General features: G+C 50.1%; 1 protein-coding gene across 6 annotated transcripts; it reads right to left on the bottom strand.

The window, feature by feature from the left end:
* Positions 1 to 7: 7 nt before the first annotated feature.
* ZSCAN20 (zinc finger and SCAN domain containing 20) lies at positions 8 to 22,130 on the bottom strand. 6 transcript variants are annotated; one of them, XM_036350712.1, is made up of 9 exons: positions 20,919 to 21,732; positions 20,215 to 20,337; positions 15,375 to 15,901; positions 13,954 to 14,140; positions 13,437 to 13,513; positions 13,074 to 13,158; positions 10,769 to 11,455; positions 9,061 to 9,489; positions 8 to 8,545 (listed from the first exon to the last, which is right to left on the bottom strand). In XM_036350712.1, the coding sequence occupies exons 3-9, from the start codon at positions 15,789 to 15,791 to the stop codon at positions 7,287 to 7,289; spliced, it is 3,141 nt and encodes a 1,046-aa protein (XP_036206605.1). In that variant the 5' UTR covers positions 15,792 to 15,901; positions 20,215 to 20,337; positions 20,919 to 21,732; the 3' UTR covers positions 8 to 7,286. The 6 variants fall into 6 exon arrangements, with proteins under 6 accessions (XP_036206605.1, XP_036206609.1, XP_036206606.1 ...); XM_036350716.1 differs by having other exon boundaries at positions 9,061 to 9,486; XM_036350713.1 differs by lacking the exons at positions 20,215 to 20,337; positions 20,919 to 21,732 and adding an exon at positions 22,025 to 22,130.
* Positions 22,131 to 22,863: the final 733 nt, after the last annotated feature.

Here is a 22,863-nt window from a genome sequence, read left to right as displayed (position 1 = left end):
ATGTATAAATATGGTTTTCAGAAAACATCAAGTGCTGTAAATATGTAATCTACACACCTTGGCTTGTCTGCAGTATATACATTTAATTTATCTGTCTCTGTATATGAGGCTTCCCCCTGGGGTCCTGCATTATGGTACTTTCCTGAATTTGAAAGCAATTTTAAATTTTTTGAATTCAAATAAAATATAAATTTTTGCATTTGTTTTCTTACATGTTTATGTCTTTTTTATGGGTAGGGACAAGTGTTTGTTGGGGAAGGAGAAGAAAGACATATTTGGTACTAAAAGCCAACTGTGGAAACGTAGAAATCTCTTTCTTAAACTGTTTTGTGTTACTTCCATGATGTGTTAGGAACTCTTAGCAAAAATGATAGTGGATACACCATACACAAGAATTAACTCAAAACAGATCCAATGCCTAAACATAAAACCTAAAACTATAAAAGAGAACATCGGGGGGAAGCTTCAAGACATTGGATTTCTCAGATATGACTCCAAAAGTACAAGCAAAAAAAAAAAAAAAACATAGATAAATTGGACGTCCTTAAAATGTAAAACTGTTCAATCAACAGAATGAAAAGGCAACCTATGGAATGGGAGGAAATATTTTGCAAATCATATCTGACAAGGGATTAATACCCAGTACTTTAAGAACTTCTACAACTCAACAACAACAAAAAAAAACACCCTATTTTATAAGTAGGCAAAGGACTTGAAGAGACACTTCTTCAAAAAAAATATACAAATGGCCAATAAGCACATGAAAAGATGTTCAACATCATTAATCATTAGGAAATGTAAGTCAAAAATCACAGTGAGATAACACCTGACACCCATTAAAATAGATATTATCAAAAAGTAAATAAATAAAATTAGTGTTGCTGAGAATGTAGAGAAATTGGAAACCTGTACTATTGATGGGAATGTAAAATGGCCTGGCCACTTTGGAAAATAGTATCAAGGGTCCTCAAAAAATTAAAATAACTGTACATATGATCCAACAATTCCTCTTCTGAGGATATCCCCAAAAGAATTGAAAGCAGGATCACAAAGAGATATTTGTAAAGAAACTGTAGCCACAGTGGTTATTGTTCGTGTTCACAGAGGAAGAATCATCGACAATAGAGGACTGGGCAAAGGAGCAGCAGTACATGCACAGTTTGCTGTGTTCCTAGCAACGTTGTTCTCAATAGTCAGAGGTGAAGCAGCCCAAATGTTAGCTGATGGATGGACAAAGAGCACGTGACAGACATAAATGGAATATTAGTCAGCCTTAAAGAGGAAGAAAAATCTGACCCAGGCTGCAACAGGGATGAGCTCTGAGAACAGTAAGTGAAATGAACCATTCACAACAAGACAAAAACTGTATGATCCCACTTATATGGGGTACTTAGAGTAGTCAAACTCATAGAGACAAAAAGTAAAAAGCTAATATGACAGGTCGGAAAACAAACACAGCCATTATATCATTTAATATAATTAGGTGTAATTCATCTAGTACAGAAAAAGGTTTTCAGGTTAGATCACAAAGTAAAACTCAACTCAGTGCTGTGACAGGAGGTATTCCTGAAACACAGTGATTCAAAACAGCTGAAAACAAGGGAACACGCCTACCTTCGGCATGGTTCAGAATATTGGCTATCAGCAGGGGAGGGGGAGGAAGGGGGAAGCTCTCACACCCACACTCTGGGGCCAGATATGGGCAATGCTGGAACTCCTACAGCCAACTGGACAGACCATTATCACATGGATGGCTTGGAGCTAAAGTAAAGAAACTTCATAGCTACAGTTGTGTTGTTCTTGTTAGTTTTCACAAAGGAAGCATCATCAACAATAGAGGAATGGGCAAAGGAACAGACGGTACATGCAAACAAGAAACCAGGGATCACCATGTTGGCATCAAGGCCAAATTCAGGCCCAACGCTGTTGAACAAGACTGAGAAGGACACTGTAAAACTAGAATAGTTAGGCGGCAGCTGCTAACTAGTCAACCAGGTGTGGGTGATGCTAGCCAGGACGAAGACGGGAGCAACGGAACGGCCATGCCATTTTACATCCCCACCAATGGAATGGATAGAGATGGGTAGATTCAAGATGTCTTTTAGAGATTTCTTTCACATGCCTAGGTGGTTGGACAGAGAGACAAAGGACAGAAGAGATTCAAGGGTGACTCTCAAAGCCTGAGCAACTGGACGGATGATGATACTCTTGACTGGGAGGAAAAAGAAGGGGAGGAGGGCTGGGTAACCAGCTCAGGGGGAACATCAATATGGACCTGCTGAGTCCCAGAGGAGACCCCAAACAGTTATGCAAATCTGGTGCTCAGAAGAGATTAGTGTCTGGATTCGTTCAATTGATTAGATGAAGGGGGGAAGGGTTTGAGGACAAATGTGGCTGAGATGGAGTGGCACAGGCACCCATGAGGTCAAAGACCATATGGCCCTCTTGTAGATGGCTGAGTCACCCAGGGTGCTGACAAGCATTGGGGTGCAAAGGAAGAAGCACCAAGGGAAGAAGTCTTCAGTGAATGCAGGTACATGTTCAGGAAGTGAGATTAGCATCAAAGGAGCTTTCAAATGTTCTCACAGTTAAGAGTGCAGGCCAACTCCCAGAGCTGGAATCTGGCTCCTTCCTCAAGCTTTCTGAGCCCTGTATCTATCAGGTCTCACACCTTGTCTTCAGACCTCAATCCCAAGATCCCAAGGATGTCCAGAGCTCGCCTGGTGACTCCTACTGCCTACCTGGGGACTAGGTGCCCCTGCCCATCATATTCCTCCCCCCTCCCCAACTCTGGCGGCAAGAGCACTCAGGGGTCTATTGACATGGGGGCCAACAGATAGCCAGCCCAGGCCCCCGGGCATGTCCCTCAGGCTGGGTTTTTCTCCCGTATCACATTCTCAGTTGGACTGGTCACAGCCAGCTCGATGGCTATCAAGAGTGATAAGAATTCTTGTTCCTGCCTGGGTTGGCTGGTCAGCTTTGACACTTGAGACGATGAACATGATTTTGTAAGTGACCTCTGGGCCCTGCTGTACATGTGGTCAAACCATGGCTAACAGAAAGCACATGATGAGGGGGAGTCCATGGCCTCTGTCCTGTCTCCAGGACGCAGGCCCTGGGGATCTGCTCAGTGGTGAAGCAATTGCTACAAACAAGTTACAGGAAAACGTGTAAACAAAGCCCCTGTTCTCCTTCAGGAAGACCATAACTTACTGCCTCCCCGATGTCATCTTTGCCCCACGATGTGCAGAACATGAGTGCATTCTAACCACTGCTGTAGTAGAACCTGCCCTGGAGATTCTGACTCCTATAGGAAGAAAGTTTCCAGTGGATTCTGATCAAAATCATGTCAAATTCTGATCTCTCTCTCTCCATCTCCCCTCCCCTAATTCATAATCAGAATCAAGGATAATAGAAGCTAAAAGGCAAAGTGTTACCCATACGCCATTCAACAAGGATAAAGAGTAAACAATTATTAGAAAACTTCAGCCTTGAGCTACAAAGCTTCTGAGTATTACCTGAAGGGAATGGGTGGAGCAAGGAGGGAAGAATGTCCCCCCCCCCTCCCCACTTTCTCAAGTACAAAGTGTATGGCCTCTGTTCCTGAACTGGGAGGCAAATGAGCAGAGCCAAGGAGGAGTTGGCCTGTTGGGAACACCTTCCTCCCCTTTATCCATAATTGGCCCTGTGCTATGTGCATCCCAGGTGACTCAGATCTCCCAGCACAGATGTATCAGCGTAGGCGCATGGAGAAGTCCAGCAGGTCAAAGAGCCCTGTCACAGGAAAAAAAGCAATGGCTCCTGGGCCATGTGCCTTCAGCCACATCTGAAGAATCAGAGAGAACAGGGGAAGGCAGAGGCGATTCAGCACAAGGGGACTGAGGCCTGGAGCCCCTCCTCCCTGACAGCCTGGGCCTCACTGGTTTGCCCTCCTCTTTACCTCCCGGCTTTTGGTGTAACCAGGGAGATGCCAGAGAATCCAAACATCCCCCCACCTGTGTGTGTGTGTGTGTGTGTGTGTGTGTGTGTGTACGCATGTGCAGTTTAATCAGTGTAATTTAATTATCAGGTCATTTTATCCCAAAATGGGTTTTTACAAGATTTAAGAAATGTACTTAATATCGTAGGAAAACAAGGGATAAGGAAGTGAAAACAAAGCCACATAAACCGAAGCCAGGAACTGATGCACAAATTGCAGCCCAAGAGAGCTGATGTGTGTTTAGAATCAGACCTTGAACCTCTGAGCCCTTGGTGGCCAAACCTGAACCCATTTTCATTCCATAGTCAGAAGCTAGCGTCCATCACAAATGTCCAGCTTCCCTGTGTTGTCTTCCCTCCAGGACCTGCCAGGCGGATGTAGTGTGACTGTCAGCCGGCTGGCCTTACCTCCGCCATCAATTTTCGGGAACCTCAGTAGAGTTGGGTCGGGGACGTCCTGTGTGGTCATGACCAGCCCTTTCCTCAGGTTCGGTCTGTAAGGCCTTCTCCTGCCCTGACCCCCACCAGGTGGAACCCGCAGGGAGGGCTTCAAAGCTGCTCACCTCCACCTCCAGGCACCACCGTGCCCCTCCTCCTGCTGGTCTCCGCTGCCTCTAAATACGCAGAAGTGACTCTGGTCTATGAATTCCCCAAATCACTGGAGCTTAGCCATCATGTCCTACGTGGAAGGAGGGAGAAGAGGCCTTTCCCCGTGTCACATGTCACCCGGCACCGAGTAGGGCTCCCTGAGCCCAGGGACTCTCAGGAGAGTTCTGTGACAACGGCCGTCAGCCCTTGCCCGAGGCTCCTCTCCTCCTGGGACTCAGATGAACCCAACCAGCCTCCGAGATGGACTTGTTTCTGACTCTCCCTTCCCGGGGCCCTCACCCTCTACGCAGCACAATTACAGGGTATTGTCCCCTAACGAAAATGTCGAAAACAACGTGACTTTAGGAGTGTTATGCAGCGGCAGACATGATCAGAATCATTTTCACATGCAAAAGGCATCGCTAACAGTGCCCTGATAAGAAAGGCTATGCCTGTGTGGACGCCTATTCTACTTGTACAAGTTTAGGCAAAATCTTCTGCTCTTGACTTAACCAGGTGGCTCTTAGAAGGAAGCAGCTCAGCCCTGAGAAATGGGAGAACGGACCGCACCTGAGAGGAGGGGCCGCTGGAGCTTGCTGCCTCTTCCTGCTCGCAGCACAGGATGGGGGTCCTGGGCGCAGGCCGCTTCTAGGGTTCCTGGCATGAGCCAGGTGAAAGGTGCACCAAAGGAGATGAGAGGCTGTGGCTCCGCTGCAGCGCGGGTGGTGGAAGGAATGGCGAGGTGAGGAGGAATGCACCTTTACCACTCCCCCCCCCTCGAGAATGTGCACTTGGAGGGAATTCCCAACTTGCCTAAAATCAGAGCAAGGGGGGAATGGTGGTGTGTGAGTGCTGATACTGATGTTGCGGGTGTAAAACCAGCTGGGAGCTGTCAAAGGCTGAAGTGGGAGCTCCAAGACCCAGCTTGAACCTCCCCTCTCCTGCACAGCCTTCCCTGACCTACCACTAAATGCAGCACGAACCCCCGAAGTGGACTGTGGCAGGGGCTTAAAGTAAGATTGGCATTTGCTACTGGGTGTGTTGGGGAGGGGGGGATGATAAGGGATGTGGAAAGGAAGAGTGGGATCAAAACTAAGGTAAGGGGACTGTCTCTGACTATAGATACCGACTCCGCCCCGGCAGCCGGATAACCACAGCCCAATTGGAAAATGCCCTTAGAAGGGATAAGTGTGGGTGCGGGACAGGGTCTGGGATGTGAGTGTAAGGCTCCCTGAGGCAGCGTGAGGGAATGTCTGTGAGTCCGAGTGTGTGTACATGCACGTGCTGAACGGGCGGCCGGAGTTGGCAACAGGTGGACATGGCAGCTGGAGGAGCCCAGGAGTCGCCCAAGTAGGGCTGGTCAGCAGGCGACTGGGCTCCTAAGAGGGGAGCCCAGGGCACGAGACAGATCTGGGAGTCATCAGCACGCACACCGAGGTAAAGACACACACGGAACGGAGAGAGCGGAGCGGCGGAGAAGCGGGGCTAGGACAGAGTCTGGATGAGGAACAAAGCCTCTGCCCGGCCACGAGGGAAAGGGCCCGGGAGCAACACCGGGATGAGTGAACAGGTGAGGAGGCCCAGCTTTCTGCAAGGTTTAGCTTAACGATTTACCCAAGGGGAACAAGGAGCAGGACTGACTCCCGGAGGAAAGGGAGCTGCTTCAACCCCCTTCCCTGGCCACAGCCGTCTCATCAACGTCACTTTGGCTACATGTGCTTCCCAATCTCAGCCCACCTCTCGCTCTCACCCGTCATTGTAAAGACAGAAATTCACATCTAGTGCTTTGGGAATCACTCATCCTTGCTCAGAGCCCAGCGCCAGTTATCAACATCCCCAAACCTTTCACCTTTAGATTCATAGAGAAATGTTAACAGGATGTGTGGTCTACAAAGTGCTTTGAGATCCTGGCCCGAGTTACTGCCCCAACATGAGGGGGGTTCTCCATGATGGTAGGAACACCTCAGGCTCTGGGCAGACAGGTCGGGCTGGATCCCGCCTCTGCCACTTTCAGCTATGACCCAAGCTAGTTACTTCAGTCTCCCAAGCCTCGCTTTTCTTTTCTGGGAAATGGGGAGAATATTAGTACCTATTTCCTGGGGCTGTTGTGAGGATTAAATGAGATCAAGTATATAAAGTGCTTAGCAGAGAGCCTGCCGAACAGCAAATGCTTGATAAATACCGACCGGCTATTTTTGCTATTATTAGCACTGACTTAGTAACATGAGTAATACGTAACTGTCGTTCCTCCTTTTTGCTGAGCTCATGGTGGCCTGTTCTCTCACCAGAGTCTCAAAATTCTCTGAGGATACGCCCCAACTAGAGACTGCCATGCAGGAGACTGACGTGTGCCGATGGGGGATGTGTACACACGGAGAGTGTGAAGGCACAGCGAGGTCTGGAATCCCTGCTCAGGACCAGCGATTGGCCTCTAATCCCCTATGCTTCCAGTTTGGCTCAAACACTGAGAAAGCCCTTAAATGACAGCAAATGTAAGGACAGCCTGAGGACTGAGTGGAGATGTTTTACAGGAGAAAAAAATCACAAATTTGGATCCTTAGCATTTGTAATTCGCTGCCAAATTACCTGGATTATATCAAGATAACTTCCCTGGGTATACACCAAGCTTAAAAACTGGGAATGTTTCTTTCTACCAAACATCTGATAATCTTGGGAGATTTAAATACACATTTCTCTTTTGTTGTGGGGGGAGTTGTCTTCTACAACGCTTTCCCTCCTACATGGGTTCTCCGGTGGGCACTGAAGTGGGAGCTATTGTTGAAGTCTTTGCCACACTCCAAGCACTTGTAGGGTTTTTCCCCAGTGTGGATTCTCTGGTGAATAATAAGACTGGAGCTCTGGTTAAAGCATTTCCCACACTCTCTGCACTTATAAGGCTTCTCTCCCGTGTGAATCCTCTGGTGAGTAATGAGATTAGAACGGTCACGGAAGAATTTTCCACACTCGAGGCATTTGTAGGGCTTCTCTCCTGTGTGCACTCTCTGATGTGTGATGAGCTTGGAGCGTTCACTGAAGCACTTCCCACAGTCCATGCACTTATATGGCTTCTCCCCAGTGTGGGTTCTCTGGTGGTTAGCCAAGGTGGAGCTCTTACTGAAGCTTTTCCCACATTCAGCACATTCATATGGTTTCTCTCCTGTATGGATTCTTTGGTGACTAATGAGGGCAGAGCTCTTGGAGAAGGTTCTTCCACACTCAGAACACCGATAAAGTTTCTCCCCTGAGTTGGTGCTGTACGGTCCAGGAGAATCTAAGTTCCTACTGGCACTTTGAGGTTGTTCAGGAGTTGTCTCCTCTGTCAAGTTCCACCAGTGAGCACTAAAGGAGGGCCTTTGGCCAAAGTTTTTCCCAGTCTCACTACAATAGTCAGGATTTCCTCCCAAGTGGATTCTCTGATGTTTCAGAAGGTTGGAGCTCTGGTTGAAGCTTTTCCAACATGCCCCACATTTATAGGGCTTTCCCCCTGTGTGAATTCTCTGGTGGGTGACGAGATTGGAGTGATCACTAAAGCTTTTCCCACATTCGAAGCATTTGTAGGGCTTCTCTCCAGTGTGAATTCTCTGGTGGGTATTGAGGTTGGAGCGGTCACTAAAGCTTTTCCCACATTTGAGGCATTTGTAGGGCTTCTCACCTGTGTGTGTCTGCTGGCGAGCGATGAAGTGGGAGGTCCGACTGAAGCTTTTCACATATGTGTCACACTTGTAGGGTTTCTCTGCAAGGTACAGGCCTTGATGGTCAATAAGTTTTTCTAAGTCTTCTTCAGAAGAACATTCTTCCCACCGTTCCTGCGGTGGATTTCCTGCCTGCTCTTCATCTTCATTTTCATGTTCACTGCCTTCCTCCCAATCGTGAGGGTGGCAAACAACTTCTGGAGGACATTTTGATAACACTCCAGGCAAATCCTCAAAAATATCCTGCTCTGAACTCTGGCCTTCATCCTCATGACTCATCTCAAAACCTGAAAAAATGGGAAGAAATGTGGTTTTTCATTCATTAGTTGGCATCTATTTACATATTTATATCCTGTGTCTAATGAATTTGGCTAACATGAAATTGATCAAGTTTTGGTGCATACATGCATTTGTGACCTGCAAAGCTGAGGGAAGGAGTCTGAGACCTGGTGACCCCACCAAGGGAGCCATGAGCCCCAACCAAACAGCCATCCAGTCTCCCTGGCCAATTCCTTTATTCCACTATTTGATAATGAACACCTTCTTCTAGTAAAATCAGTATGTCCTATGTCCTATGAGATTGAATAAACTCTATAAGTGCTCAACGAAATCGCAATAAAATCTAGACCTGACTGCTTATCTCATTTAGGGGATTACACTAAACTAGACATAATCTGAGCAAAGCACAAATCCTTCTACTCAATTCCATTGTTTTAATCCAGAAACAAGATAAGGAGCCAGGCTCCCTCACTCTATCTGCATGCTGGCAGATTTTGTGGGAATCCAACTATTCCATGCTTACCAGTGTGTGGGGTTTTAGGACATGGGGTTGGAGGTTTGATGACATTTTCATCTGCCATCTCATCCCAGGCCTCCTGGTCGTCAGCCTCTGTGCTGCTCCACCCAGACGTAGGAAGGCCTGCTACCTCTCTGATGTTCCCCATGGCTCTGACTGCAGTCCGCGCCCTCACCAGTGAGTCCAGCTCCTCATAAAAGGGGCATGTCCCTGGTGGGTGGCTGCTCTTGGCTTTCCGGTAGCTTCGAAGGAGGTTCTTAAATCTGTAGCGACACTGCTCCAGTGTCCGCAGGAAGCCCTGTGCACATAGCCGCTCTGCGATGGCCCGGTACACCTGACTGTTCTGGTGACAGGTGCGAAGCTTTTCAGAGAATGGGGACTCACTGAGAATGGTCAGGAAGGCCTTGGTCTCCTCGTAGCCCCAGTGCACACCTGCTGTCAGGAGTAAAGAGGTCAGAATTGTGAGATTTAATGAGACTTGCCTAGGTCATCAGGGATCAGGGTCACCTGCCCCTCAGAAATTGTCCAGGTACCTGGGCACCAACCATACCCTTGCCTCTCAGGGCTGTGCCAGAGCTTCCCACCCCAATCCCTTCTAAGAGATTTATTAACACCTACGAGCCTTGGCTATAGGGAAGGACTTAGGTGGCCATATTATACCAGGTGACCCTACCCCCTGGCTTCAGCTGATTGGTTCAGGGAAAGGTCTGCAATTGGGATACAAGAGACTCTCTTTGTATCAATTCAATACATGTCCTCTGCTTACTTTCATGAATTTTCCTTTTAACAAATATGGAAACTGAGAATCCTTAAAGACATGAATGGAGGTCAAATAATCTTGCATTAGAGGCCAACTGAGGTTGCTCTTTCCTCTTTAGTGGAAGAAGGAAAAGGAAGTGGTCTGTTCTCAGTTCCTCTGCAGGCACATGATGCAGCCAGGGAGGAACACCACATAAAAGGAGGCTGGAGTCCTGGGCTCTAACCCTGACTCTGCCCCTGCCTCACTTAGATCCTGAGATAGGACGCTTCATCTCTTAGGCTTCAGTGCTCCCACTTTTTTAAAAGTATGTTTTTATTGACTTTAGGGAGAGAGGAAGAGAGAGGGCTAGAGGGATAGAAACACTGATGAGAGAGAAACCACATCGATCGGCTGCCTCCTGCACGCCCCCTCCTAGGGATCAAGCCCGCAACCTGGGCATGTGCCCTGACTGGGAATGGAACCGGTGACCTCTTGGTTCATGGGTCAATGCTCAACCACTGAGCCACATCGGCTGGGCGTGTTCCCACTTTTACAGTGACTTGGCTATTTCCCAAACACTGATTACTCAACTATATACTGTCTTGATTTCTGCTCTATCTGTTAAATATTTCACTCAATATCTTTATCTAATTTTACTGTCTGTGAAACCATAGTTAATGTGTTCATACACATTAAAATTAAAAGTTTACTCGTGGAACTTATGATCATCCCCATACACACTTTGGGAAATACTGAATTTGCTCTTTAAAGTCCCTCAGGACTGTTTCTATAGCTAAAAACTTGCACAATGAGATCTGATCACAGGAGAGAGTAGGAGTCTGAGGATGACTGAAGGAACTTAGTGCCTCATTCCAGTAGCATCAATCCAGACTTCTGTGCCCTGAGCTTGGGGAGCAGAGGTTTGGCTAGTAGGAGGGTTGGATACTGGATCCAATTAAATGCCTGTGTTCTTACCAATACGACTCTGGAATAGAGCCGGACCCCTTGCAATCCTGGGCCCCTGGACGGACTCGCCAGTGGCCAGGTCATCACCATTACAGTCTTCTGCCGTTTCCTCTGGCTCCCAGTTCCCATCCTCTTGTTCCTCCATCTCTGCATCACTGTCCCCCAGCCTAGGGAGGGCCACAGCCACTCCTGGGCCGTCTGTGGCTCTGATGGCTGTCCGAGCCCTCACCAGGGCCTCCAGCTCCTCGTAGAAGGGACAGGTCCCCGGTGGGTGGCTGCTCTTGGCTTTCCGGTAGTTCCGTAAGAGGTTTTTGACCCTGTAGCGACACTGCTCCAGTGTCCGCAGGAAGCCTCGTGCCCTCAGCCGCTCTGCAATGGCCCGATACACCTGTCGGTTCTGGTGACAAGTCCGGAGCTTTTCAGAGAAAGGAGACTCACTCAAAATTGCCAGGAAGGTCTTGGTCTCTTCATAGCCCCAGTGCACGCCCGACACCTTCATGTCCTCCGCGTCCCATTGGTACTGTTCTTCCCAGGCCTGAGAGTCCCTCCAGACCAGGGCTGGGGCTGGTTTTATTTGCTCATTATCCAGGCTGTAATCTGCAGTGCGCCTTTTTCCGGAATTTATACGACTCGGACCCCAGAATTCTGGTCCTTGCTCTTGCTGGGTGATGATATTTGGTTTTGAAACTAGAACTCCTATATAAAAAGAAGAGAAATGACAAAAATTATTTACTGAGCAGAGTGCTTGTCCAACATATTTCCCTACGAGAGGCTAATGAGAACTTCCCAGGCTAAGCCCAACACATGTCTGGGGGGTTAGAGAGGGAAGTAGAGGTAGCAGGATCACTTCACCAGAAATGGTTATTGACCTGTTAGCTTTGTTCATTTGCTCTCTTTGTTGTAATGAAACAGATCATACAAAAAGTAACTGTTATTGGTCCTCAAATGGCCATGTGATTTAAACTGGCCCAATCAGAATGAACCCGATGGTCGGAGGACAGGTCTCTCATTCCATCTCCCTCCGTGTGTGTGTGTGTGTGTGTGTGTGTGTGTGTGTGTGTGTATCTGTCTGTCTTACTAGGAAATATGTGGCCTCAACTGTCATTGGCATCCATCTCTTGACTGACACACAATAGCTTTCATGTGAAGCTGAGACTGAGGGTGCAGAGCAGAGAGGTGATGCTGCTGAGCCCTCTGTACTGTGGCGGGAGCATGCCCTCCTCTGGACTTCCAATTATGTGAGAAAATAAATGTCCTTACTTTTTATAACACTTAGCTAAAGGACTGCTGTTCCAACCACTCCCAACCCTAACAAATAGAAAGCCTTTAATTAAATAAGTATTTGAACAAAACTAGAAATAGAGTTTAACACTAAAAGAGGCCTAAGGATTATCTAGCTCAGCGTTTCCCAGTTAGTCCCTCTGGGCACTATGTTCACCAGACACCACGTGTAAAGGGGGTCACACTGTCAAGCGAGCAGCCAAGCTTCTGGTGCCTGACCTCACTGACAGGAGTGAGTCAGACCTATTACTGCCCCTTCTGCTCTTTCCTCACGTGTCTGTACCCAACAGGAAGCGGTTCGTTACTATTTGGCTTCCCGTGCAGATGTGGCTACAGAGAAAGGAGTCTGCCCAGATCACAGGGGCTTCCAGCCTCGATCACAGGGGCTTCCAGCCTCGATCACAGGGGCTTCCAGCCTCGATCACAGGGGCTTCCAGCCTCGATCACAGGGGCTTCCAGCCTCAATCACAGGGGCTTCCAGTCTCGATCACAGGGGCTTCCAGCCCCAATCACAGGGGCTTCCAGTCTCGATCACAGGGGCTTCCAGCCTCGATCACAGGGGCTTACAGCCTCGATCACAGGGGCTTCCAACACCAATCACAGGGGCTTCCAGCCCCGATCACAGGGGCTTCCAGTCTCGATCACAGGGGCTTCCAGCCTCCTGAGCCCTGTGAGTGCACTCCTTGGGTCAGCCCGCCCCTGCGTGCTGGGTCCGGTTTGATGCTGGAAGCCTGGGTTTCTGTGACCGCAGGCAGGGCCCAGCCCTGCACTGTGGTGAATTTACTGGGAAACGAAGGGAAGGAGCCCTGAGAGGCGAGGCTCCTGGAAGCCAACCTGCCAGCCTCCATCCTGGCCGACTCCTCCCCACGCTCCACCCCTGCCAGCACAGTGTTGGCTACGAAAAGCTTGTCTTCTTCCTATGTCTGCAATCCACTGACCTCACAGAGGCACGAGACTTAGGGAGTGACAGAACGCTCTGGGAACTGAGGGTTTGGGGGCCCGGCACCTTCTTCCGAGGGCACTAGTTCCTTACCCAGGGACACGCTGTTCCCACGGTTGTCTCCGGGGGGCTCCTTGCGAAACTCCTTCTCGGCACGTCTGCCAGGGCCCCGGGCTTCCTGAGAGGTGGACAAAAGAAGGACCTCAGATGTCACTGACCCTGGAAAACAGCCTGGGAAACCCTGTGGGCCCCAGGAAAGGTCATGGAAGCACGGGGATACGGGGTGAGTCTAGCATCGTAAGGAGCAGCATGACCAAGGAGAAGCCCAGCGACTGGGGGCAAGCGGCAAGAGCTGACACCCAGGCCTTGTGGCCTTCTGCTGAGGGGAGGCCATAGAGAAAGAAGTGGAGCAAAGGGGCAGTAATGACAGGAAGGGGAGAACAGAGAGCAGCTTACCTGGGACTCAGCTGTCACCGCCCAATCTCCAACGCTCCCCGTCCTTGGAAGAGTAGGGACTCGGGGAGTGAGGACAGCTGAGAAGAAAAAAGTCTCTGAAACCCAAGCTCTGGTCTCCACAGAACCACCCACTTGGGTCCAGCTTTCCAAAGCCGTGCTCGGGGCAAGCTGAGACTCTCCCCAGTCAGTGCAAGTCTCCCTTTCCTTCCCTCCGAGAGTCCTGGCTCCTAAGCTGCCTTGAGTGAGGTGCCTTGTGGGAGATGCCAGCCCGGAACTCCGAGGGTCACCACCTCCCCCGCCCCAGCCTGAAGCTGCGGTGACTCGGCTCTGGAGGGGACGAGCCATCACGGGGAACTTCAACTTCTTCTGCGATGCTTACGTACTTGCCTTACTTCTCAGTGAGTCCATCAGACACTACTCTACCCCTTGCCTGGAATTCATACATCCCTCCTCCCCATGCACCCTTCCTCACCACCCCTCACGCCCTTCCTTGACGTTCCTTGAGTTCTGTACTCACCACTCTCCTTCAGGGCCTGGGGCGCCATCTTGGAGTCGAGATGCTTGGGAAGGTCCGGGCCCGGATTCCTCACCCACGGCCTCTGGGGCGGTCTCTCGGGCCAGTGCTGGGCTGATTGCCGCTGAAAGCTCTGAGATTCCCGCGTTGCCTTCCAGGACCGGGTCTCTTCTCCACACAGTTCCAGTTCCTACACACAGACGGGCAACGTTCCCAATTGTCAGCCCCATAAGACCAGTCTTGGTAGGGCAGAAAGTGTTCTTTGGGGGACAGTGGTGATCTAGGGATTAACAGGCCCTTTTTAAGACCCGAAGACGGCTCAAGTATGACAACAAGCCCTCAGGCTGCAAACTGCTGAGCTATGCGTTAAATCCGCAATATCTTCCTTTCAGTGTAAATCTGGACAAGTTACTTACCCGAGTCTCTGTCCACCATTTGAAAAACGGTGATGGTAACAGTACCTACCTTATTGGGGCGCAGGGTGGACTAGATAAGCAACATATGCAGAAGCCTTAGGACAGTGTCTGGCACACAGGGCGTGTTCAATAAATGTCAGTCACTATTTCATGTGAGCCTCATGCCTCAGAGGCGCTTTCATTCCTAGGTTCCTGATGAGGCGTCTGAGGGGTAGAACGATGACCCTGGGACCTGAGGAGCTGGGTTCAGGCTGTGGTTCACAGGGACGAGCTTTCTGAACCACCTGACTTTTAGGGACTTGGTTGAATCTATAAATTACAGGGACAATAATGCTATTTCTTATACTGACATTACTGCTATCAGCATTCAAAGCAATCGCATATGTGAAAAGACTATATTAAGTATAAAACCATACAAATTCTGTGAACACGGCACAGGGAGGGTTCAGAGCAGTGGCTGTGAATGCTGGCTTTAGAGTCAGACTGTCTCAGTTCACACCCTGCCTCTACCTCGCGGCCAATTACCGTCTTTGCTCTGCCTCAGTTTCCACACTGGCAAAACTAGGATAATAGGACCTATCTCATTAAATTGTTGACAGGATTAAATGAGCTAATACATGGGAAGCACTTAGAACAGTGGTTCTCAACCTTCCCAATGCCGTGACCCTTTAATACAGTTCCTCATATTGTGGTGACCCCCAGTTTCACTGTTACAAATTGAACATAATTAAAGCATAGTGCATAGTAATTAATCACAAAAACAATATGTAATTATATATGTGTTTTCCAATGGTCTTAGGCGACCCCTGTGAAAGGGTCGTTCGACCCCCAAAGGGGTCGCGACCCACAGGTTGAGAACTGCTGACTTAGAACATTCCTGGTACATGGTCATGCTCAATAGATGTCAGCTGCTCCATAACAATAATAATTATTATTTTGGAAATTACTAAGCCAGTCACAGCCCGCTGCCTGCCTGACCACTTCAGGGAGGCCGGCTATTTGCCTCACCCGCTGCCCTGCAGCCCGGGCCTCTCGGTGCCAATCCTCCACCAGGGCCACCGCCTCCTCGCCGCTCTCAGGGTGGCGCGCCTGCACCCAGGCCTGGGCCTCCCTGGGTAAGATAGTCAGGAACTGCTCCAGCACCAGCAGCTCCAGGATCTGCTCTTTGAGGCGGACCTCTGGCCTCAGCCAGCGACAGCAGAGCGCCCAGAGCTGGCTGAAGGCCTCGTGCGGTCCCGACGCGTCCCTGTACTGGAACTGCCTGAAGCGCTGGCGGGAGGCCTCGGGGCCGGGGCCAGGCTCATGGTCCTTCTCCCGAGGCCTGGGCTCTGATCTCCACGCGTCCTCCTCCAGTTTCACAACCAGGAGTTCTTCAAGCTCTGCTGGGGGAGACGCCTGGGCCTGGGCCTCCAGGGCTACAGCCATGCTCTGTCCTGGACGCCTCACTTCAGCTGGGCTGTCCTCATCCGACGTCTTCCTGCATCTACGGTGTGTCCTTCACGGGGCTCCTGGGAGAGGAAATGCTTTCCAAGGCTCTGAAGGCAGAAAGACAAAGGGCAGTGAGCAGAGGACCCAGGAGCCTCACCGTCCCCCTTCCTCACACCCACCACTGCCCCTGGATGGGGTGGAGTGCCGAGTGATGCCCCTGTGCCATAAGCAGGAAGCTGGACCACAATCTGGCACCAGCAGCCAGCACAACAAGGGAAGACAGCACAGTGTTAAACCCTCTGGGACACGCTGAACGCCTGAGCCTGGCATCAGAGCCTCTGTGATCTGGTCCCGGCGCAGCCTTCCCCCCTCTACCCATGTCCAAAGTCAGACCTTCCCTCGCGTCGGGATAAACATCACCCCTCCGAAAGGCCTTTCTCCCAGGCCTTCAAGCCTCAGTCTTCCCCTAAAGGTGCTCCCCTTGCAAAGTCCCTCTCTCACTCTGTACTTGTCTGTCATTTTTCACCATCTCTGTGACTCCCAACACTGCAGCCAGGACCTGTCTCAAGACCCCCAAATCCAACCACCTGTAAGACATTTCCACTTGGCTATCCCTTAGGCACCTCAAACTCAATGGGTCAAAAACTAAACTCATCATTTTCTCCTGCAAGTCTGTCTCTCTTCTGGAGCTCTCCATCCAAAAAGGCACCAGCCCTAGCTGGTTTGGCTCAGTGGATAGAGCAGCAGCCCACAGACTGAAGGGTCCCAGGTTCAATTCTGGTCAAGGGCACATACCTCAGTTGTAGGCTCAACCCCCAATCCTGGTCGGGGCGCATACAGAAGGCAACCGATTGATGTGTCTCTCTCACATCAGTGTTTCTCTCTCTGTCTCTCCCCCTCCCTTCCCTAAAAATTCAAGGGGAAATACCCTCTGCTGAGGATTAACAACAAAAAGACACGACTTCCATCAACTTATCTATACCGGGAACCTTTCTCCAAGATCCCCCACATCCAACTCATCACCAGACTGTGTCCACTTGGTCTTCTAACCATCTACATCCCCAAGGCCACCACCTTGGTCCAGAGAAATCATCACATTTATTACCTGATCAGCAGTTTATCTCATGTCCCTGCCTTCACTCCTCTCACCCTTGACCCATTCTTTGCACAACCAGACTAGATCAAACTCTGACCATGTCGCTTCCCTCCTAGACACCCTTCAGTGACCTCTCATTTCCCTCAGGATCAAATACAAACCTCCTTTCCTCACCGTGCTCCCACCAGTCATGGTGGCTCCAGCTTGCAGCTCCGACATCGTGCTGCCCTCTGCACCCTCCCACGTGCTGGCGTCTCCTTTGGGAACAGCCTCTTCCCTTTCCTCACCTACTTAGGGCTCAGCTTAAATTGTCCTTTCCCAAGATTCAGTCCTCAGCCGCAAGCTTCTGCGCCACCTCATGTTTCCTGTATCGTTACCCAGATCAGACCTTCTAATTATCTACCCACTAGATCACAGGCTTCCAGAGGGACCAATCACAGCTCAGCACACACAGGAAGCACTCCATACACAGTGAAATAATGGTCAACTAATGATGGGGATGTGCCATGAAGCAAGGATTATGTTAAGCCCTTCCTGCGCAAACTAGATAAAGAAGGAATGGCCTTCCTCATGCCAGAAGGAATTCTCTTCTCTTTATTCCATCACTGTGACCCTTGCCACTGTCTAGGTTGTATCAGAGGGGCGAGTGTACATGTGTGTCCCCAGAGAGATTACAGCCACACCGGTGGCAGGGAATATAGCTTAGTTCTCTTTTTTGTCACACCCTTAACTCTCCCACACCCACAATAAGCAGGATGCACTAAACACAGGAGGCTCTCAGCAAATGCTTTCTGAGTGAACGTCTGAAGCTGCTGCTTTTACACAATGAAGACTCTGACCACACTCAGGCTGGGTTATCTGGGAAAATGAGCCCTTTGTGTCGTTCCCAACAAATCTAGATGACATAAAAAATGCCACTCAGAGGAGGCTACCAGTTGCTTCCACGTGGGAACGACATGGCTGAATTGAGACTGGAGGGAGGGGTGGCATTTTGATTTTAGGTCATCTGACTGGACTGTCTAGAAATAGGCAAGGTGTGCCCTACAGACCGCCACAGTTAGGGAGAGGCTAGGAGCACAACTTCCTGCTCGTCCTTCAGCTATCAGCTCACTGTCACCTTCCCTGTTAAGACTTCCTTGACATGCTATCATGCCCTGCCCCCACCACTGCTCTCCAAGAATCGCCTCCCCACTCTGTGCCCCCCAAGCAATTGGCACAAACCTCTAATCTCTGTTAACCTGCGTTATTGTAGTTACTGCTCGTGGATCTGACAGCTCCCCATTCCGTTGCATTACTAGGGCCAGTGCTGAATCTTACTCATCTGTATCCACAGTGCCCAACCCAGTGTCTTCCAATGGCCCAACCCAGCAGGGCCACTGGACTTTTGTTGACTTTTATTAAAACAGTTAAGCTGGTACATTAAAAACCTAAGGGGCTATGGAAGATCCATAATTTATAGCACGCTAAAGAATTAACCTTTCATAATTTTTTTTTAAACCATAGCTTTAATCATGCACTAGTCCAAACACATTTGTGTCTCTCTCTCAAACGAGGACTGATTCACCAGTCATCTACAGAATCCCACTATGTCCCCTGCACTGTACTGGGAGCTAAAGAACCGACAGGAACTAGGATCAACAATCTCTACCCTCACCAAAGTTAGTCTACTAAGAGACAATCACTGAGCAAAGTGTGTGCTCCTGCACAGAAGGAACACTACAACAAACAGGCAGTTAGCTGCCCCCCAGGCCCAAAGCCCAGAGTCTCAGGTAACAGGTATTTTCTTCTGGGAAGACTTGCAAGTCCCAAAGGTTGTTTTTAAATACAAACCTGCAGATTTTCTGCTGCTCTCTGACATACAAATAGCAGCCTATCCAGAGGGAGGTCAACACAGCCAGCCAACAGCCGAGTGACTTCACACAGAGATGACAGGAAAGACATGGACAAGGGCACCCCTCAGCCCTGGGACAACCAGGAACCCCTAGGTCCTCTCTCGAATCAGCAACCTCAGAGTGTGCCCATGGTGCCAGGCACGGCTGAGTGCTCGACATCCATCATCTTCACCGAATCTTCCGGGCAAGCCAGTGAAGTGCCATTAGTGCTGAGCTGCCTGACCCTGATCTATAACGTACACATATGAAACTCCATACAAACAAGGCAGGACAGACATGATTTAAACAGTGCACCAGATCCACCCACTATGTGTCTGTTCCAGAGAGAGCATGTGGTGATGACACCCGGGACTCTGCTGGTCCCAGGTTGGTCTCAGTTCCCTCGGGCCCCTCTTCCACTGAGTGTGAGCAGTGTCTTGCTTCAGCATGGTCCCTAGGCACAGGCCAACTCATCCACCTCGTGTTCAGGAAAACCCAGCTGTGCCAGGCAGCTTAGAGAGAGCGTGCTGGTTTCTAATGGCTCCTTGCCGGAGAGCTGACTGTGGCTTTGGCTAAATATGATTATCACTTTCCATGCTGCCTGTAGAATACCATGATCCTGTGAGGTATGACTCCACTATATCTCCAGTCTATACACAGGGAGGGAACTGAGTTTCTATAAAAAAGATGCACTTAAGGTTACACAACTAGCAAGTGGTAGAGTTGGACTCTAAGCTAGTGATGGCGAACCTATGACACGCGTGTCAGAGGTGACACACGAACTCACTTTCTTTGGGTGATTTTTCTTTGTTAAATGGCATTTAAATATATAAAATAAATATCAAAAATATAAGTCTTGGTTTTACTATGGTTGCAAATATCAAAATTTCTGTATGTGACACGGCACCAGAGTTAAGTTAGGGTTTTTCAAAATGCTGACACGCCGAGCTCAAAAGGTTCGCCATCACTGCTCTAAGCCCAGGTTCGTTTCCTCCAGTCATTTCTTTAGCCACACCACACAGCCTGCTCTAGGTCTGCCAGTCATCCCAAGTCCTGAGAAGATGGTATGGAGGAGAGTGGGAGGAACACTGAGGCAGGAGTGAGCAAATCGGGGTGCTGGTTCCACTCCTGCCATTTATCAGCTGTGTGACTTGGGACAGGTCAAGTGGCTCCTGCAGCCTCTCTAGGTTGCAGCTTACAGCCTGACCCTACTCAGTTACGCCAGGTTCCCCCGTTAGTACGATGGGAGTAGAGCAAAAGGACAAGGAGACTAAAATCAGCGGCCACAAATGTAAGTGGCGAGAGGCTTGGCAGCGTCAATGAGAATATGAGCGGAGTGGGGACTGTGGCCACTACAGAGGACCAACGGGCCATGGCCCAGCGTCCACAGGCCTTCTAATTTTTCTAAGAGAAGTCAGAATTCTAGATTTTTAAATGTTGGCTACCTACTCACAATTGTTTCAAACACCCTGAGGGTTAAGTAGAGCGTGACGATAGGCTTCATTCAGCACGGGCTGTCACTTTGCCACCTTTTAGCTGAGTGATCTCAAAGGTCCCTTCCAATCTCCTGGAAAACCTAGAAAGAGTACAGATTCCCCTAAGTAATGAGGGGTAGGTGCTGGCTGCTGTCGAAATCAAGATCCCTCTATAAACCCAGGGGAGCGGGGAGGCATCCTGGCTCCTGGGGCAGTGAGTATGGACGTGGACATGAAGAACCCACCCAGAAAGCAGTGGGATGGAAAAGATGGGCCCCAGTCCCGTGGGAAAGCCAAGGCTGGTCTGTGACCTCCAAAGAGAAAAATACTGGGAGTTCCCGAAAGCTTTCTAGCTCATTTGGCTGGTGGTCCAAGCTATTGCTTAAGCAGCCTGACCTTACACTTCAGGGCATACAGCAGAGAAAGCAGGCAGATAGGATTCATTTAAAGCACCAACGTCATTCAACTGTGTTAAGGACTCTGAATCCCATGTGAATACGTGCTGTGGGCAATTAGCTATGTCTGCCAGGCACAGGAAGGGGAATCCGGGGCCTGGCTTAAACCCCTGTAGGCCCTGAATCAGCTTCCAGCAAAAACAGCCATAAGAGGAAGAAGACTAAAACTCACGCCCCGGGAAATCCACCGGAAGTAGCACGTTTCAGCCTGAGATAGCAAAGCTCACCCTGGATGGTCTTGATTCGCACATTCACCAAGTATTTATTAGGAAACAGGGGTGACTCAGAAACTGTTCCTGTCCTGGAGATGCTTACAGTCTAGTGGAAGAGAGAAAAGGAATCACAGATGATGATGATGATCAAATGTGCAAAGTGCAGTAAAGAGTTCGGGGGGGGGGGGGGGGGTGATGACTTTAACTGCTTAAGGCAATTGAACAAAGTAACATCTGAGTTGGTTCCTGACCTCCCCCCAAAATGGGAAAAGCTTGGTAGCTCTGGAGTGTGGGGCACAAAAAGACTAGGCTGCAAAGTCGTTTAGGAAGGACCCCGAGTATCGGGCTGCGATGTTTGGACTTAATTCTATCCGTGATGAGTGCCAATGGAGGCTTTTAAAGCAGAAGGCATAATCAGATTTGGGGGTTAAACAGGTCACATTGCGTTTGTCCAGGCTGAGAGGTGAAAGATGGAGGCTTCGGCCAAAACCCGACAAGGAAAGGGCAGGTTCCAGACACATGAAGGAAACGGAAGGATCTGAGGATCCCTGGAGTGGAAGAAAGCAAGAGAACCCGGACGGCGCCTGGGCGCCTGGGCGCCTGGAGGACGGTGCCATCCGCGTCCATCGGGCATGAGGAAAGAAGTGCCCTGTGGGACAGAACACAATAGCTGGCCCCGCCCACCGGGCTCCAGAAGTCACAACCATCAGACCAAGTGTCAGGGCAGGTAGGGGCTGGTACGTTATTTTTAAGGTTGGGCTGCAAGCTCAGGCCCGCTTATCTCCACTTCTTGCCTGGGCCCCCGACCCCCCAATCCTGCCCTCTGTGGTCCCCTGGCCCCTCTAGGCTCTCCCACCTCCAGAACCTCTCTCCGTGTCCTCACCCTCAGCCCTGAGCCCGTCCTCTCCCCCAGAGCCCTCTGGCTCCCTCCTCATCCCCAACCCCTCGATGACCCTTCCCACCTCCGGACGCTTCATGCTCTGACCGCCCCTCACCCCACCACCCACACAGAAAAGCTTCCTTCTCCGCTCACACCGGCCCGGCCCCTGTGACACCATCCTCCTAAGTCTCCAGCCCAGAGCCTAAGTCTCCGATGCCCCCGCCCCGCCACCCGGACTCACCCACCGAGACACCCACTTCACAACGGGGCGGAAGTGCTCCAGGGTTCGCGCAGGGAATGCTGGGACGCGGAGTCCGACCGGCGCCACCCCGGGAATGGAGCGTCTGAGACTACAACTCCCAGAAGAAAACGTGCGAAAGCCGGTAGGCGGCCTTTTCCGTTTACTGCCCTGAAGATGCCGTCAGCCAATAGATGTGTCACCTTCTCCCGGTCCCCGGCACCGGAACAAATCAGAATAGGTTCTAAGGGTGAGGGCGGGACCTGCTGCAATCCCGGGCCTTTCCACAGGCTCGGAAACGGCACCGCCCAGTAGGCGGGGACTCAAGTTGAAGGGGCGGGGCCTGTTTAAGGGCGAAGCGAGAACCAGAGGCCCAGAGAGATCAAAGCAGAAAAATAAGGAGGGTGTGGCTAGAGATGACCAGGCTGGTGGGCAGAAGAGAGCTGGACAATTGTAGGTGTAATTTACAGCTCACCGTTAAAATGCGTGACTTTGAATCAATTGTGAACCTCGCTTTATTCAAACCCATAAAACCAGGATAATAATAGCATCTGAGTCTACAAGTTTTTGTGAGGTTTCAACGAATAATACGCTCAAAACGATTCATTCAGGGCCTGGATTCTAAAAATACACAGCGAATGTCACCTATTGTTATGTAAATCCGTTAGTGTAGAGCTTGGCAGGTGTGAAGATTAAATTAGATAATTCAGGCAGAGCATGGACGCTGGAGTCAAGCTACTTGTGTCTGAAACTTCCTATTTTCAAATGCAGGATGGAGGCCTTGCCACTCACTACTTGTGAAACGTTGAGCAAATTGTTTCACCTCTTCGTGCTTCAGTTTC

The sequence above is a fragment of the Myotis myotis genome, unplaced genomic scaffold, assembly GCF_014108235.1.
Source record: "Myotis myotis isolate mMyoMyo1 unplaced genomic scaffold, mMyoMyo1.p scaffold_m19_p_2, whole genome shotgun sequence".
Lineage (NCBI taxonomy): Eukaryota > Metazoa > Chordata > Mammalia > Chiroptera > Vespertilionidae > Myotis > Myotis myotis.
Note: the sequence above shows the minus strand (reverse complement) of the source record. Positions and strands in the feature narration are given on the sequence as shown.

Coding starts and splice junctions, on each gene's coding strand:
- ZSCAN20 (XM_036350713.1), bottom strand. CDS start 15,791: ATGGCTGTAGCCCTGGAGGCCCAGGCCCAGGCGTCTCCCCCAGCAGAG. Junction 14,141..15,374: donor CCCGGGCTGCAGGGCAGCGG/GTGAGGCAAATA, acceptor GTCTGTGTGTAG/GAACTGGAACTGTGTGGAGA. Junction 13,159..13,436: donor CGGTGACAGCTGAGTCCCAG/GTAAGCTGCTCT, acceptor TCCACCTCTCAG/GAAGCCCGGGGCCCTGGCAG.